At 34.6% G+C, this 12,343-nt stretch overlaps 3 protein-coding genes across 5 annotated transcripts; 2 read left to right on the forward strand and 1 right to left on the reverse strand.

The window, feature by feature from the left end:
- The first annotated feature begins 2,984 nt into the window (after positions 1-2,984).
- On the forward strand, positions 2,985-4,920 carry LOC126752631 (uncharacterized). The gene is made up of 5 exons (XM_050463573.1): positions 2,985-3,638; positions 3,695-3,983; positions 4,038-4,350; positions 4,408-4,475; positions 4,535-4,920. The coding sequence occupies exons 1-5, from the start codon at positions 3,358-3,360 to the stop codon at positions 4,733-4,735; spliced, it is 1,152 nt and encodes a 383-aa protein (XP_050319530.1). The 5' UTR covers positions 2,985-3,357; the 3' UTR covers positions 4,736-4,920.
- An 879-nt stretch (positions 4,921-5,799) lies between these two features.
- Positions 5,800-6,718, reverse strand: LOC126752693 (COP9 signalosome complex subunit 8). Its single transcript, XM_050463662.1, has 4 exons — positions 6,590-6,718; positions 6,377-6,438; positions 6,135-6,313; positions 5,800-6,079 (listed from the first exon to the last, which is right to left on the reverse strand). The coding sequence occupies exons 1-4, from the start codon at positions 6,644-6,646 to the stop codon at positions 5,823-5,825; spliced, it is 555 nt and encodes a 184-aa protein (XP_050319619.1). The 5' UTR covers positions 6,647-6,718; the 3' UTR covers positions 5,800-5,822.
- A 1,215-nt stretch (positions 6,719-7,933) lies between these two features.
- LOC126752574 (serine/threonine-protein phosphatase PP2A 65 kDa regulatory subunit) lies at positions 7,934-11,630 on the forward strand. 3 transcript variants are annotated; one of them, XM_050463485.1, is made up of 10 exons: positions 7,934-8,229; positions 8,301-8,454; positions 8,526-8,944; positions 9,005-9,079; positions 9,136-9,273; positions 9,422-9,763; positions 9,829-10,114; positions 10,178-10,450; positions 10,540-10,668; positions 11,309-11,630. In XM_050463485.1, exons 1-10 carry the CDS (start codon positions 8,146-8,148, stop codon positions 11,332-11,334), a joined length of 1,926 nt encoding a protein of 641 aa, XP_050319442.1. In that variant the 5' UTR covers positions 7,934-8,145; the 3' UTR covers positions 11,335-11,630. The 3 variants fall into 3 exon arrangements, with proteins under 3 accessions (XP_050319442.1, XP_050319443.1, XP_050319444.1); XM_050463486.1 differs by lacking the exon at positions 10,540-10,668 and having other exon boundaries at positions 7,935-8,229; XM_050463487.1 differs by lacking the exon at positions 10,540-10,668 and having other exon boundaries at positions 7,936-8,229; positions 11,251-11,630.
- Positions 11,631-12,343: the final 713 nt, after the last annotated feature.

Here is a 12,343-nt window from a genome sequence, read left to right on the forward strand (position 1 = left end):
TTGTAAAAGTTTGGATTTATTGAATAAGGTTCATTAGGCCTATTTTCTCAATACCCGTTTAATGTTATGCTTAACCTTGGATAGCCTAACTGGATAAGAGCTTTAACTGACAGAACCATTTTCACCAAGTAGTGGTTAGCTTATAGCCTTGACAGACGGCAGCGCTAATCCGGATTAATGCAGATTAATTTTGTTAATCCGAATTAATTCAGGAGTTAGTGAAATTAGCTCCGTTGCTAACTCCCAATTAATCCTCAAAATATTAGAGAGTTAGTTGCATTTTTGTTGGCAACATTGTAAAAAATAGTTTCCAAAACTTGCATTGTAAACACGCAAAACTATGCAAACTATGCAAGCCATGAATGCCGTCGTTTTTTGTAACCGAGGGGCCAACGAGGAGAGACGAAGAGCTCGTGCTCGGGTTGCACGGTTTGAATTCTTTCAGGTAACAACTCATTGCTACGCAATTCGGCATTTCTTTTCAGTTTAAAGTTTACCAGAAATTAACTGACAGATGGTTGCTAACCAGATATTGATACAACCATTTTTCAACATTTTTTTCCTAGAAAGCTTTGGTAAAGCGCTTAACCACTTAAGAAAAAAATCCTTAATTTATATGACGAAAATGGGCACCAGTAAACCATTCCAAAGATTCAATATCTCTGTTTACTTGTATATAAAAATTTTATTTTCTCGTCGAATCATTTATTTGAGAAAAACTATTTTTCTTATATCTTGTACTCACGTATATTAACATAATATGTTTATTGACTAACTTCCACTCTTCCTAAAGTCGTAGAAACAGTTTTTAATAAAACCTACTGTTTCTCATCAGAGATATTCAAACCTCCGAGATTATTTCTACCATATAAAATATGTATGATATTTCTATATTTCAGAGAACTACTGAATTACGAATAACTTTAACAGAAGTCTTAGCAAATTTTGATGCTTTCAAATGTCCAATTTACGTCCTTATTTATGAAAAAGGATGGGAACTTGTTTTTAATATAATTGCATACGCATGTGTTGGAGATATCTAGAATAACAGTCTACTAAATGGAAAACCGGAAATTATGAAGAATTTGGCTTTTGTATAAAACTTAATTTGCTTGGACTACTCAGAAACAATAATGTCGCCAAATACTTATAGCTCTGACAGACGATAGCGCTAATATGCATTAGCGGGCTTAATTTACACATAATTGCGCATTTGACCCATGTTAATGCAAGTTTGTTATGCACAAGAACTCCGTGCATTTAGCTGAATTTACTAAATTTGAGTAGGCAACATTGCTCAAAAATGGCCAATGAAAAGAAAAAAAACAGCCTTGGATGTGAGACCCCCCTTTAGATGACGACCCCTGCCCTGTTGAGCATTACGATTTAAGGGCATGCACCTGGGATGTTCGGTCACTTAATTGGGAAGATGTCGTTGCTCAGCTGGTTGATGCCCTCGCTAGATAAAGGCTCTCATCACCGTCGTCCAAGAAAAGCGATGGACGGGATGAGGACTTAAGCGCGTAGGTCCTTATGGCATTTACTACTGTAGTCATATAAAGACGTAGAAATTCAGTTTGTGGTTCGTGGAGGGAGAGAGACTCCGTCGCCGAGTCCTGACATTCACCCCGATGAATTAACGTCTAGCCACAATCCGCATCAAAGCGAAGATCTTCAGCATTTGCTGATTTGCGTTCACGTCCGACGGAAGAGAAGGACGATGTGACCAAAGATGCCTTCTATGAGCCCTTGGGGCGCGCCTAGACGATCATGTTGTGATATACGGAAGACACGTTTCTAGTGTTTTAGACGAGCGTACGCTCCGAAGTCCTAACATTGACTCGGACCACTATCTTGTTGCAGCCAAGATACACACCCGCCTCTGTGCAGCAAAAAACCCAAGTCAACAAACACAAGGAAAGTTCGACTTCGTAAAGCTGCAATCACAACAGGCAGCTGAACGATTTTCTACTCGACTTGCTCTCTGAGAGCATTCATCAGCAACTCGGTATAAGAGAACTGTGGGACGGCATTTCACGCTCCTTACGTTCAGCTGCAAACGAAACTATTAGTTTTCTGAAAAGGCAAAAGAACAGCTGGTACGATGAGGTGTGCCGTGTCGCAATGGAGAGAAGACAGACTGCCAACCTCGCAACGTTACAATCGACCACAACACGTGCGGGATGGGATAGATAGACGAAGAGCTTGACAAGCTGGCCGACTAACAGAAGGTTTCAGGGCCGAAAGCCTGAGCATGCATCAGCATGAGATATACGACGACATTGGCATAGTTCAGCGAATTAAAAGACAGCGGCGCCGCTGGCTAGGTCATGACCCGGTGGAGAAGAACCTGGCTGCGCTTGGAATCTTCAATTGGCACCACATTGCGAAAAGAAGAAACGACTGGCGCACTGTTGTTGACTCGGCTATAACCGCGTAAACGGTGTCTATGCCAGTAAAGAAGAAGAAGAATCAATGTTACCTTATCTACATATTTTACAAAGGAACCAAAATTCCCATTCTGCATTAGCGGCTTTCCGCCGCCCTTCGGTCTAACACCACGGTGACGTCAGTATTTTCTCGTAGAACTCCTTTTTTCATTTGGGGCCTTCCGCCGCGTTTAAACAAAATAACCGTAGTCGGTACAACACCAAGGTGTCCTCTCCTTTTCCACCTTTTTATGTTTTCGACCTTAGACCGCGCTCTTAAAAAACAACCCTGATCGATTTCAGTGTTATTTATCAAGAGAAAAGAAATTCTGAAAAATTATGTTATAGCCCTGACAGACGACAGCGCTAATATGCATTAGCGGACTTAATTTACATTTACTTGCGCATTTGACCCATGTTAATGCCAATTTGTAATACACTAGAATTTCGTGCATTTAGCTGAATTTACAAAATTGGAGTAGGCAACACTGCTAAAAAATGGCCAATTTTTGCTATTTTTTGACAGATGTCGGTTGAAGTCAGCCGCCTCCTTTGCGTTTACAGCATCAATGGTCAGCAGTTTTATTTTGCTAATTAAATTATGTGCAAGTATATTAAAAAAAAAATTTTAATAGTTTTAGATGGCAGAAAATAAACACGTACAGTTTTCTGTCCATTTTTCCAGTAAGTGAGGTGTTGCTGGATATATAAATAAAAAAAAATAAGTTATAAATCAAAGAAGCGCGGTTCTTAAATATTGAAATTTTGAACTTTTAATGTTTACAATATATCTATATATAAAATCGACGTGGCATCCCTAAATAAAAGCGGCTTTATAACGTCAAATGTCAGAACTGCTAACTTGAGTTGAGGTTTTGAAATTTTTGCAAAGAAAAAGTATTATTTATTAACAAGTATTTGAAAAACTATGGATGACATTGACGTTCTGGAAGACTTACTAATTTTAAAGATGATTTCAAGAAGACAACGCCGTGGAAACCAAGAAATTTTTAAAACTCGTAAAAACCATGGATTTTATTCAAGCGGAGTTAATGTATTGATCAAAAAAAATCGTGAACTATTTATCAAATCTACTAGGTTTACTTATGAGCAGTTCAAAATATTGTTGAATTTGGTTGAGCCATATCTACGTAAGTACTCCCACAGAAATCCCATTGAGCCAGAGCAGAGATTGTACATAACTTTACAGTAAGTGCATTGAAGTAAACTGGTTTACTTTATGCTTTATTTTATATTTTTCCTAGTTTTTTGGCTCATGGCAGGGCTCTTCGCGTATTATCTATGAAGTTTCGAATTGGCTTAGAAACAGCCAGATCCATAATTTTAGAAACTTGCGATGTGTTGTGGCGTGTTTTGGAAAGCCATTACATGAGCCCACATAGTGATGCGGAATGGAAACAAATTTCAGAGGATTTTTGGAATGTAACCAAGTTACCACATTGTTTAGGGGCAATAGATGGTAAACATGTGCCAATAAATTGCCCACCTAATTCACGTTCAAAGTATTTTAATAATAAACAATTTAATAGCATCGTAAGTACATGAATGAATAACTAAAACGACAAGATAAAAATTTTGCCCACACAGATTTTACTTGCAGCTTGCGATAGCAGTTATACTTTTACTTTTGTGGACGTTGGGGCATATGGCAATCAAAGTGACGGTGGTGTGTTTAAGAATTCGCTGTTTAGAAACATGATTTCAGATAAATCTATGGATGCTCCAAATGCAACCAATTTGCCCAACTCAGACATAGTATTTCCTTACTACTTCGTAGCTGATGTCGCATTCCCTTTAGAGAGAAACATAATGAAACCTTATGAAACAGTTACTGATGTCAGTGAAGAAGTGTTCAATCAAAGATTGTGTAGTGCTAGAATGCGAATTGAGACTGCTTTCGGTAAAAAAATATACTGTACAAATATATTACATAATTTTTACAAATTTTGCTTTTAAGATTTACTTACTTCTCGATGGAGAGTTTTGAGCACATCCATATGCTTTTCGCCAGAAAATGCCAAAAAAGTAGTAGTATTACCAATTTGATTAAATAAAAAAATACAATTTCGTCTCTATTTTTTCAGGTTATATTAGCAACAATAATACTTCATAATTTCCTGAAATCCGGTAATGTGAACTATACTGCTGCAGAGAAAGCAAACAATCACAATTTGGCCAGTGTAAACAGTCACGATTTACTAACTGCTAATACTACGTCGAGTCAATTAGCTCGTAATTTAAGAAATGAACTTTGTGAATATTTGAATTCTTCTTTATATATTTAAAATAATATAAATAAGAAAACGATTTATTTTAAATATAAAGAACCCCAACACGAGAAACTATAAGAAAGTCAACTTAATTTTGATGTTAAATTTAATATTTTAAATTGTATTTTTAATTTTAATTTTACGAAGACAGCGGTGACTTTATATAACTAACTTAATAAAATATTACGTACTAGCCTTAAGAGCGTATTCTAGTCTAGAAATTTGGAAAATTCGATTTTTTTCATATTTTGACAAATGATATTTAGAAAGATCTACCCAAAGAATTTTTTAAAGTTCGAATTATGTGATGTGACAATGTTTCTCAAAATTAAAAAAAATTTAAAAATTCAAAGCCTAAAATACCTCCGTAAATATAGAAATTGATGACTACATACATATGGCACACTGTTGTCCTCACCCTGGCGAATCTAACCGAAATGATTTTTGTTGATAGACTTCTGTAGTATCAACGTTATAATACTCTTTACAAACATAAAGTATTCCATATAGGAATTTGATTTTAATTGGTCAGTTTGTATGGAAACTATGTATATGCTAAGTGGTCCGATCAAATTCGACTTACTCTCCCCGAGTATTACAAACTTAGTGACGAACCTAATATACCTTGTGCAGGGTACAAATATAACGACGCGAGCCCTGCAATGCTAAAAAAAATACAAGATGTTTTGATTTGAGAATATGACGCTCGACAGCCACTGTAAATCGATCTACATGCACACTTTTTTTCTCATGGTAGAACTTTGGTGATAATTTTGCTGGTAAATCTTTTTTTTTTTTTTAACAGAGTTCATCATAATAAAAAAAGTGGATACACAACGTATCATAGCTTTCACGAGTGTATTTCTCGAATATTTTCTACAAACTGAAGATAAATGGATTTAGATGTGTTTGCATTTAAGATTTATGTATATATTTTCAATGAAAAAAACAACAAAAACTAATAACGCTAAGTTTCCGAATTATACTTTGAAAAAATTTATATTTTTACCTAATTTACCATAAATACGTCATCATCCACTCGACCGTATTTCTGTATTCAATAAGTATATACGGTACAATTTAACTTGCGCATTTAAAATTTTTAATTTTCCAAAAATGAAACAAAGTCTGTTAATTTCAATAACAAATCTTCCGAACTTGCTGTGAATTCGGTATTTAGCGCTGGTTTTTTAGGAATAATTACTGCCTTTTGGTCTTCATTTTCGTATTTCCAGTCTAATGCATGGCAGGTTTGTTTTAATTCATCTCGAGATAAATGGGTAAGTTGCATCAGCTCATGTTCAAAAATAGATATATAAGCTTGACCAACTAATGATAATACATCACTCCGCATTCGCTCTAAAATATTATACTTAGATAAATATCAGCGATATAGGAATAAGTTTGTCATTACCAAAAAGATCATGCATTATATGTTTAATATTTCCTGGCCAAGGATAATCCACTTGTCTGAAAAAGTCGGTGGCATTGTTAGCGATTAGAGCGCTCATGACCAAATTCAATCTTTCTAATTCGTTATTGTCTTTTTTTAATGCTTGTGGTATTCTTTTCCATAAAAATTTCGCATCAGCTCTGAAATGAAAACATATAATTGCAATGAATTTCTCTTATAATTATATTATAATAAAAACTTACATTTTGTCCTGATAAAGATAAATGGCCAGCAGTTGAATGTAAGAATCCACGTCGATGTTCGTCTGCAAAATAATAATAAAAAAACCATAAACTTAACTAATGTGTGTAGATGTATAGTTTTAAAAACATACATATATCATACGGGTAAAGTCAACTATTGTAAATTCAGGGCACGCATAATTCATTAGATATTACCTTATACATGATACTTACAATCAATTCCTCCAATTCTATTTTCTTCATTAAATCACTATATTTATTTTCCTGCATTTTGTAAACAATTCAAGTTTGCCAAAATATGCGAATGTTGATCGAGCAATAACAAATAAGAATTATGGATTATGAACAAAAATCGATTAAATCAAAATTTCGATAAAAATTATCAGACGTTTCCACCAAAAAAATTTTTCGTTCTTACGACTGTCCATATGTAACTGTAATACACTAGGGGTATTTGCTTGCTCTTGCAAGATTGTAGATTGCAATTGCATCTAGTGATATATGAACGGCTGATTCGGTCAATTTATTGTGAATGACTATTATGCATGGCTATTGTGAATTGTCGCACCTTCTGCATACATTTTTAACAATACAAACTGTAACAAATTTTTATAATTTATAATGGTCTGACATATTTTACAGCCATTGCAAATAATTTTCTGCGTGTGTTTGTTGTTGTGCCGGTGCACCAAGAGGAAATATATGCAATTCTTACACCGTGCAAGGGTTTTGCAAGAGCAAGAGAATACCCATAATGTTTTGAGTAATTATCCTTTGCAAATTAAATTTTTTATTCTTAATTACCTAAGTAAGAGACCCAACATGAGTCCAATATTAAACTTAAACTTTGCATAACATTTACTTACGATCATTATCTTCTTTTTCTTAATTGACGTAGACACCGCTTACGCGATTACAGCCGAGTTAACAACAGCGAGGCTTGTTGTGCTTTTTCATTGGTATTGTTTTTTTACGTTTTTACGCAAAACCCTGTGGAGGGGATCATTATACCCTTGGCTTAAGCAAAAATATTTTATAAATGAAGTAAATTCGAAAACAGTTTTTCTATATAAATTTATAATAAAGTATTATAAAACTATATATGTATGTATGTACATTTGACTAATGTTAGGAAAAATAAATTCGTTTTCATCAAGTACGTATTCGAATATTTAAATCCTTATTGACTCAGTGAAAGTCAAAAATACGATCTTAATGCTATTAATAGTTTATTCCCATAACAATTATCGAAACTAAATTTTTGCTTGTTTTGAAATAATGCTGCATGGAATAGAAGCTCATATCATAGCAATTTTGCTATAAAGTTCTGCTCAGAAAACATTTGTGCTTTTTAACTGAATCTCCAAAAAGAGCGCCATGTGTACTATTAATTATATATTTTATGCGACGATAAAGAGTGCTTTTAATGAAAAAATAAAAAAATCACTCATGAACTTAACAATGTATTTACAAAACGTAATATTGATGGTAGAACACCATTCATTCGGACTGTTGTCCGAAAATATTTTCTCGATTACTTTGTCGAGTATACCTTCCCTGCGTGCATGCATTCGGAAACCGACCCTCCTTCGGGTTTACATCAATCGTATGAAAGCATAAGAATTTAGTCTGAAAATTTTTCGGTGGATTAATTTAACAAATTTCTCAATTCGATTTATCTGATCAAATAACAGAGAACAACATTATACAAATTGTGCAGCAGTACAATAAATTTGACTTCCTCAACCGAAAATTGAACTTGTGAAAAAATGGCAGCAAGCGACAAATCTGTCGATGACTCCCTCTACCCGATCGCTGTACTAATCGATGAGTTGAAAAATGAGGATGTGCAGGTTTGAGAAATGCTTTAATTAATTTAGTTATATGTGTTACCTTGACATATATTGTTGTTTTTATTTATTAGTTACGATTGAACTCTATTAAAAAACTGTCGACAATTGCTCTTGCGCTGGGCGAAGAACGTACACGTTCTGAACTGATTCCGTTTTTGACCGAAACAATTTATGACGAAGATGAAGTACTTTTGGCATTGGCTGATCAACTCGGCAACTTTACAAGTAGGAATTACTTGATTTGGTCTTGAGAAATATAATGTGTGATTACATATATGTATATTTTTTTTGTTTAGGTTTGGTGGGTGGACCAGAATATGCCATGTATTTAATACCACCTTTGGAGAGTTTAGCAACAGTTGAAGAAACTGTTGTGCGTGACAAAGCTGTAGAATCATTGCGTACAGTGGCAGCAGAGCATAGTGCCCAAGATTTGGAAATACACGTTGTACCAACATTGCAACGTTTGGTTTCAGGTGATTGGTTCACTTCACGTACATCAGCTTGTGGACTTTTCTCTGTATGTTATCCAAGAGTTACCCAACCCGTAAAAGCAGAATTACGCGCAAACTTCCGTAAGTTGTGTCAAGATGAAACTCCGATGGTTCGCAGAGCTGCAGCTAGCAAATTAGGAGAATTTGCAAAAGTCGTTGAAATTGAATATCTCAAATCAGATTTAATACCGAATTTTGTGCAATTAGCACAAGACGATCAGGTATGTAGTTTTTTGTGATGAAATCAAATGATTTTATTATCTTTTTGAATTACTTAAAAGGATTCTGTACGTTTGTTGGCCGTAGAAGCCTGTGTTAGCATTGCCCAATTGCTACCTCAAGAAGATGTTGAGCACGTAAGAAAACTAAAATATATATCCACTTAGACTGTTGCTTAACTTCTTTATTACAGTTGGTTTTACCGACTCTACGCCAATGTGCCAGCGATTCTTCTTGGCGAGTTCGATATATGGTGGCAGAAAAGTTTGTAGATTTACAAAAGGCTGTTGGGCCGGAAATTACACGTGTTGACTTAGTGCCCGCTTTTCAGGTTGGTGGACACAAATTTTACAATTATTATTATATTTGGTTTATTTAATTTAAAGATATTCATATTTCTCTATATGTGCTCGGAATGTGTTATTTGGTCTGGCTTTATATCTATGTATGACAAACATAACTTTTTTTTGCCATTTTAGTATTTACTGAAAGATGCAGAAGCTGAAGTTCGTGCTGCAGTTGCTACAAAAGTAAAGGATTTTTGCGCTAATCTTGATAAAACCAACCAGGTCCAGATTATCATGAATTCAATATTGCCATATGTGCGCGATTTGGTGTCAGATCCCAATCCTCATGTAAAATCTGCTTTGGCGTCAGTTATTATGGGATTAAGTCCTATGTTGGGTGCGTATAATACTGTCGAACATCTTTTGCCCTTATTCCTTATACAACTCAAAGATGAATGCCCAGAAGTTCGTTTAAATATAATATCTAACTTGGATTGTGTTAATGACGTCATTGGTATTCAACAACTGTCACAGGTGATAATTAATTTGTCGTATTGAATTTTTTTGTATCCTAATTTATTTTTTTCGCATATATCTAGTCGCTATTGCCAGCTATTGTTGAATTAGCTGAAGATTCGAAATGGCGAGTACGTTTGGCAATTATTGAATATATGCCCGCATTAGCCGGTCAATTAGGGCAAGAATTCTTCGATCAAAAGCTTCGTGGCTTATGTATGGGTTGGTTAAATGATCATGTGTACGCCATTCGAGAAGCAGCTACTTTGAATATGAAGAAGTTAGTTGAACAGTTTGGTGCCCAATGGGCTGAGCAAGCTATTATTCCTATGATCTTGGTTATGTCACGTAATAAAAACTATTTACACCGTAAGCAATACCATTATTATATTAATTTAAAATAACAGTTAAAAATACATTGTTTATTCATAGGTATGACTTGTCTTTTTTGCTTAAATATGCTCGCTGAGGTTTGTGGAACAGATATCACAACCAAATTGCTGCTACCTACAGTACTTCTATTGGCAGCAGATCCAGTGGCCAATGTTCGATTTAATGTTGCAAAAACACTACAGAAAATTTCACCTTTCCTTGAAGCTAGTGTTATTGACTCACAGGTGAAGCCAACACTTGAGAAGCTAAATGCAGATCCAGATGTCGACGTAAAACATTTTGCGTCAGAAGCGATTGCGGGTATCGCAGCAGGTAAAGAAACACTTTCCGGCGTACCTATCTGTCGCTGACCGCATATGTATATAAGGATTTAGTTATTAATTACTTTCTATAATGCTTAGAAATGGAATTAGACATATTTAGAAGTGTTATTCCACCAGTTGAGGGTAAAGTGAATTCTGCAGCCTTAATGGCTAAATTGGCTGTCCAGCCGCCAACAGAACGTACCATAGAAGACGACGCATTTAATTGTTAGTTGAGTGAAATTTGAATTTATCCTTTTTATATATGTACATATTCATTCTGGTAAAGAATAATCTCATTTTAATTGTTGCAATCAATGTATTAACTGTCCGTTTTCCAGTATGTGTCTGTTGTGCATTTTCACCATATATGTTAGCTGGAAATTCCCATTGAATTTATCAGCTTTTAGGATTTATCTGATATCTAGGTTAAAGCATTTCTATTGCAAGGATTATTTATTAATGAAAGTTAAAAGTGCGGTGATGCAAACATGCTTCTATTAATAATAATATTTTTTTTGTTAATATCTTAGTTTTTGTTTTATCATTCTTAACGATAGATAAGTGTGTTAGGAATGACTGAATTTCGTTGTTAGGGAAAGTAAACAACAAGAGAACTTAATTGAAATAAGTCCATACAATATACAGGCGTTTATTTACTTGAAAATATATGGGTGTTTTATGTACAATAATTTTCATGCAAATGCTTGCATTACATACATACTTATGTTATCCATATTTTGTCTAGTCCTCTTTGTTTTTGAAAGTGACTGTTTTAATGTTGTTTGTTTCTCTTTCTTCTATTTGCAGCGTAATCACATAAAATTCAACATTTTCATTTAAATTTTTTTATCATTTTTTAATTTAGCCGAAGTAAAAAATGGCAAGGATTAAATAATAATGGCTCAAAATGAACAGTATAAATTTAAATACCATCGCGAAGTCAACATACATTAAGAGCTGGTTTATTGAACGTTTGCAGATTATTACTTGGCGAAGCAAATAATAAGAATATTACATATTTAAGCATTACATCAAATTATAAAGATACAAACAAACAAAAAAATAAAAACGGATTGCACACAATCTTTTATTATTTAATATAAACTGAAATAAAAGTAAAATTTTAAGAAGTAGTTCATTCAAGCGCATACAATAATACAAATAAAATTAACTACAAATTGATGTTATTTATTTAATGTATTATTTTATATTTAGCAAACAATTGGGTATTAAATAAAGTTTATATTGCATTACAATGCGTCCGTAAATTATGTATGACATGTTCCCACTTTGCGTATTTTGTGAAGGATTAAAGATTGGACATTCTCAGTGTGGCTTTACACCTGAATAATCAACAACTGACCATATAATCAACACTCACCACCTTTTGGTAGATTTCAAAGCAGCTTTTGACAGCACGAAAAAGAACTGTCTTTATGCCACTATGTCTGAATTTGGTATTCCCGCAAAAATAACACGGTTGTGTAAACTGACGTTGAGCAACATCGAAAGCTCCGTCAGGATCGGGAAAGATCTCTCCGAGCCGAGTAAATGGGTCTGGTAGTGAACGACGACAGGGCGAAATATCGCCTGTCATCAAACAAACAGCCGTCGTACTCGTGATTGGCTTCCAGGTCAATGTTGGCAGTCATAAATTTGAAGTCGTAGATAGTTTCCTCTATCTTGGAACCAGTATTAACACCACCAACAATGCCAGCCCCGAAATCCAACGCAGAATAACTCTTGCCAACTCCGGACTGAGTAGGTAATTGACAAGGAAATTATTCCATTCTCCTCATTAATCCCATTCTGCTATATGGTGCAGGGATATGGACGATGACAATAGCTGTTGAGTCGACGTTACGAGTTTTCGAGAGAAAGGTTCTGCGGAAGATTTATG

This window comes from Bactrocera neohumeralis, chromosome 3, assembly GCF_024586455.1.
Source record: "Bactrocera neohumeralis isolate Rockhampton chromosome 3, APGP_CSIRO_Bneo_wtdbg2-racon-allhic-juicebox.fasta_v2, whole genome shotgun sequence".
Lineage (NCBI taxonomy): Eukaryota > Metazoa > Arthropoda > Insecta > Diptera > Tephritidae > Bactrocera > Bactrocera neohumeralis.

What these genes read in the sequence shown, in the direction of transcription:
- LOC126752631 (XM_050463573.1), top strand. Translation starts at nt 3,358, where the DNA reads ATGGATGACATTGACGTTCTGGAAGACTTACTAATTTTAAAGATGATT. An exon ending in AGATTGTACATAACTTTACA is followed by an intron (nt 3,639 to 3,694) that starts GTAAGTGCATTG and finishes TATTTTTCCTAG; the next exon opens with TTTTTTGGCTCATGGCAGGG. An exon ending in CGCCAGAAAATGCCAAAAAA is followed by an intron (nt 4,476 to 4,534) that starts GTAGTAGTATTA and finishes CTATTTTTTCAG; the next exon opens with GTTATATTAGCAACAATAAT.
- LOC126752693 (XM_050463662.1), bottom strand. Translation starts at nt 6,646, where the DNA reads ATGCAGGAAAATAAATATAGTGATTTAATGAAGAAAATAGAATTGGAG. An exon ending in TAGAATTGGAGGAATTGATT is followed by an intron (nt 6,439 to 6,589) that starts GTAAGTATCATG and finishes ATTATTTTGCAG; the next exon opens with ACGAACATCGACGTGGATTC. An exon ending in TATAATGCATGATCTTTTTG is followed by an intron (nt 6,080 to 6,134) that starts GTAATGACAAAC and finishes ATAATATTTTAG; the next exon opens with AGCGAATGCGGAGTGATGTA.
- LOC126752574 (XM_050463485.1), top strand. Translation starts at nt 8,146, where the DNA reads ATGGCAGCAAGCGACAAATCTGTCGATGACTCCCTCTACCCGATCGCT. An exon ending in AATTAGCACAAGACGATCAG is followed by an intron (nt 8,945 to 9,004) that starts GTATGTAGTTTT and finishes ATTACTTAAAAG; the next exon opens with GATTCTGTACGTTTGTTGGC. An exon ending in GATTGCGGGTATCGCAGCAG is followed by an intron (nt 10,451 to 10,539) that starts GTAAAGAAACAC and finishes TATAATGCTTAG; the next exon opens with AAATGGAATTAGACATATTT.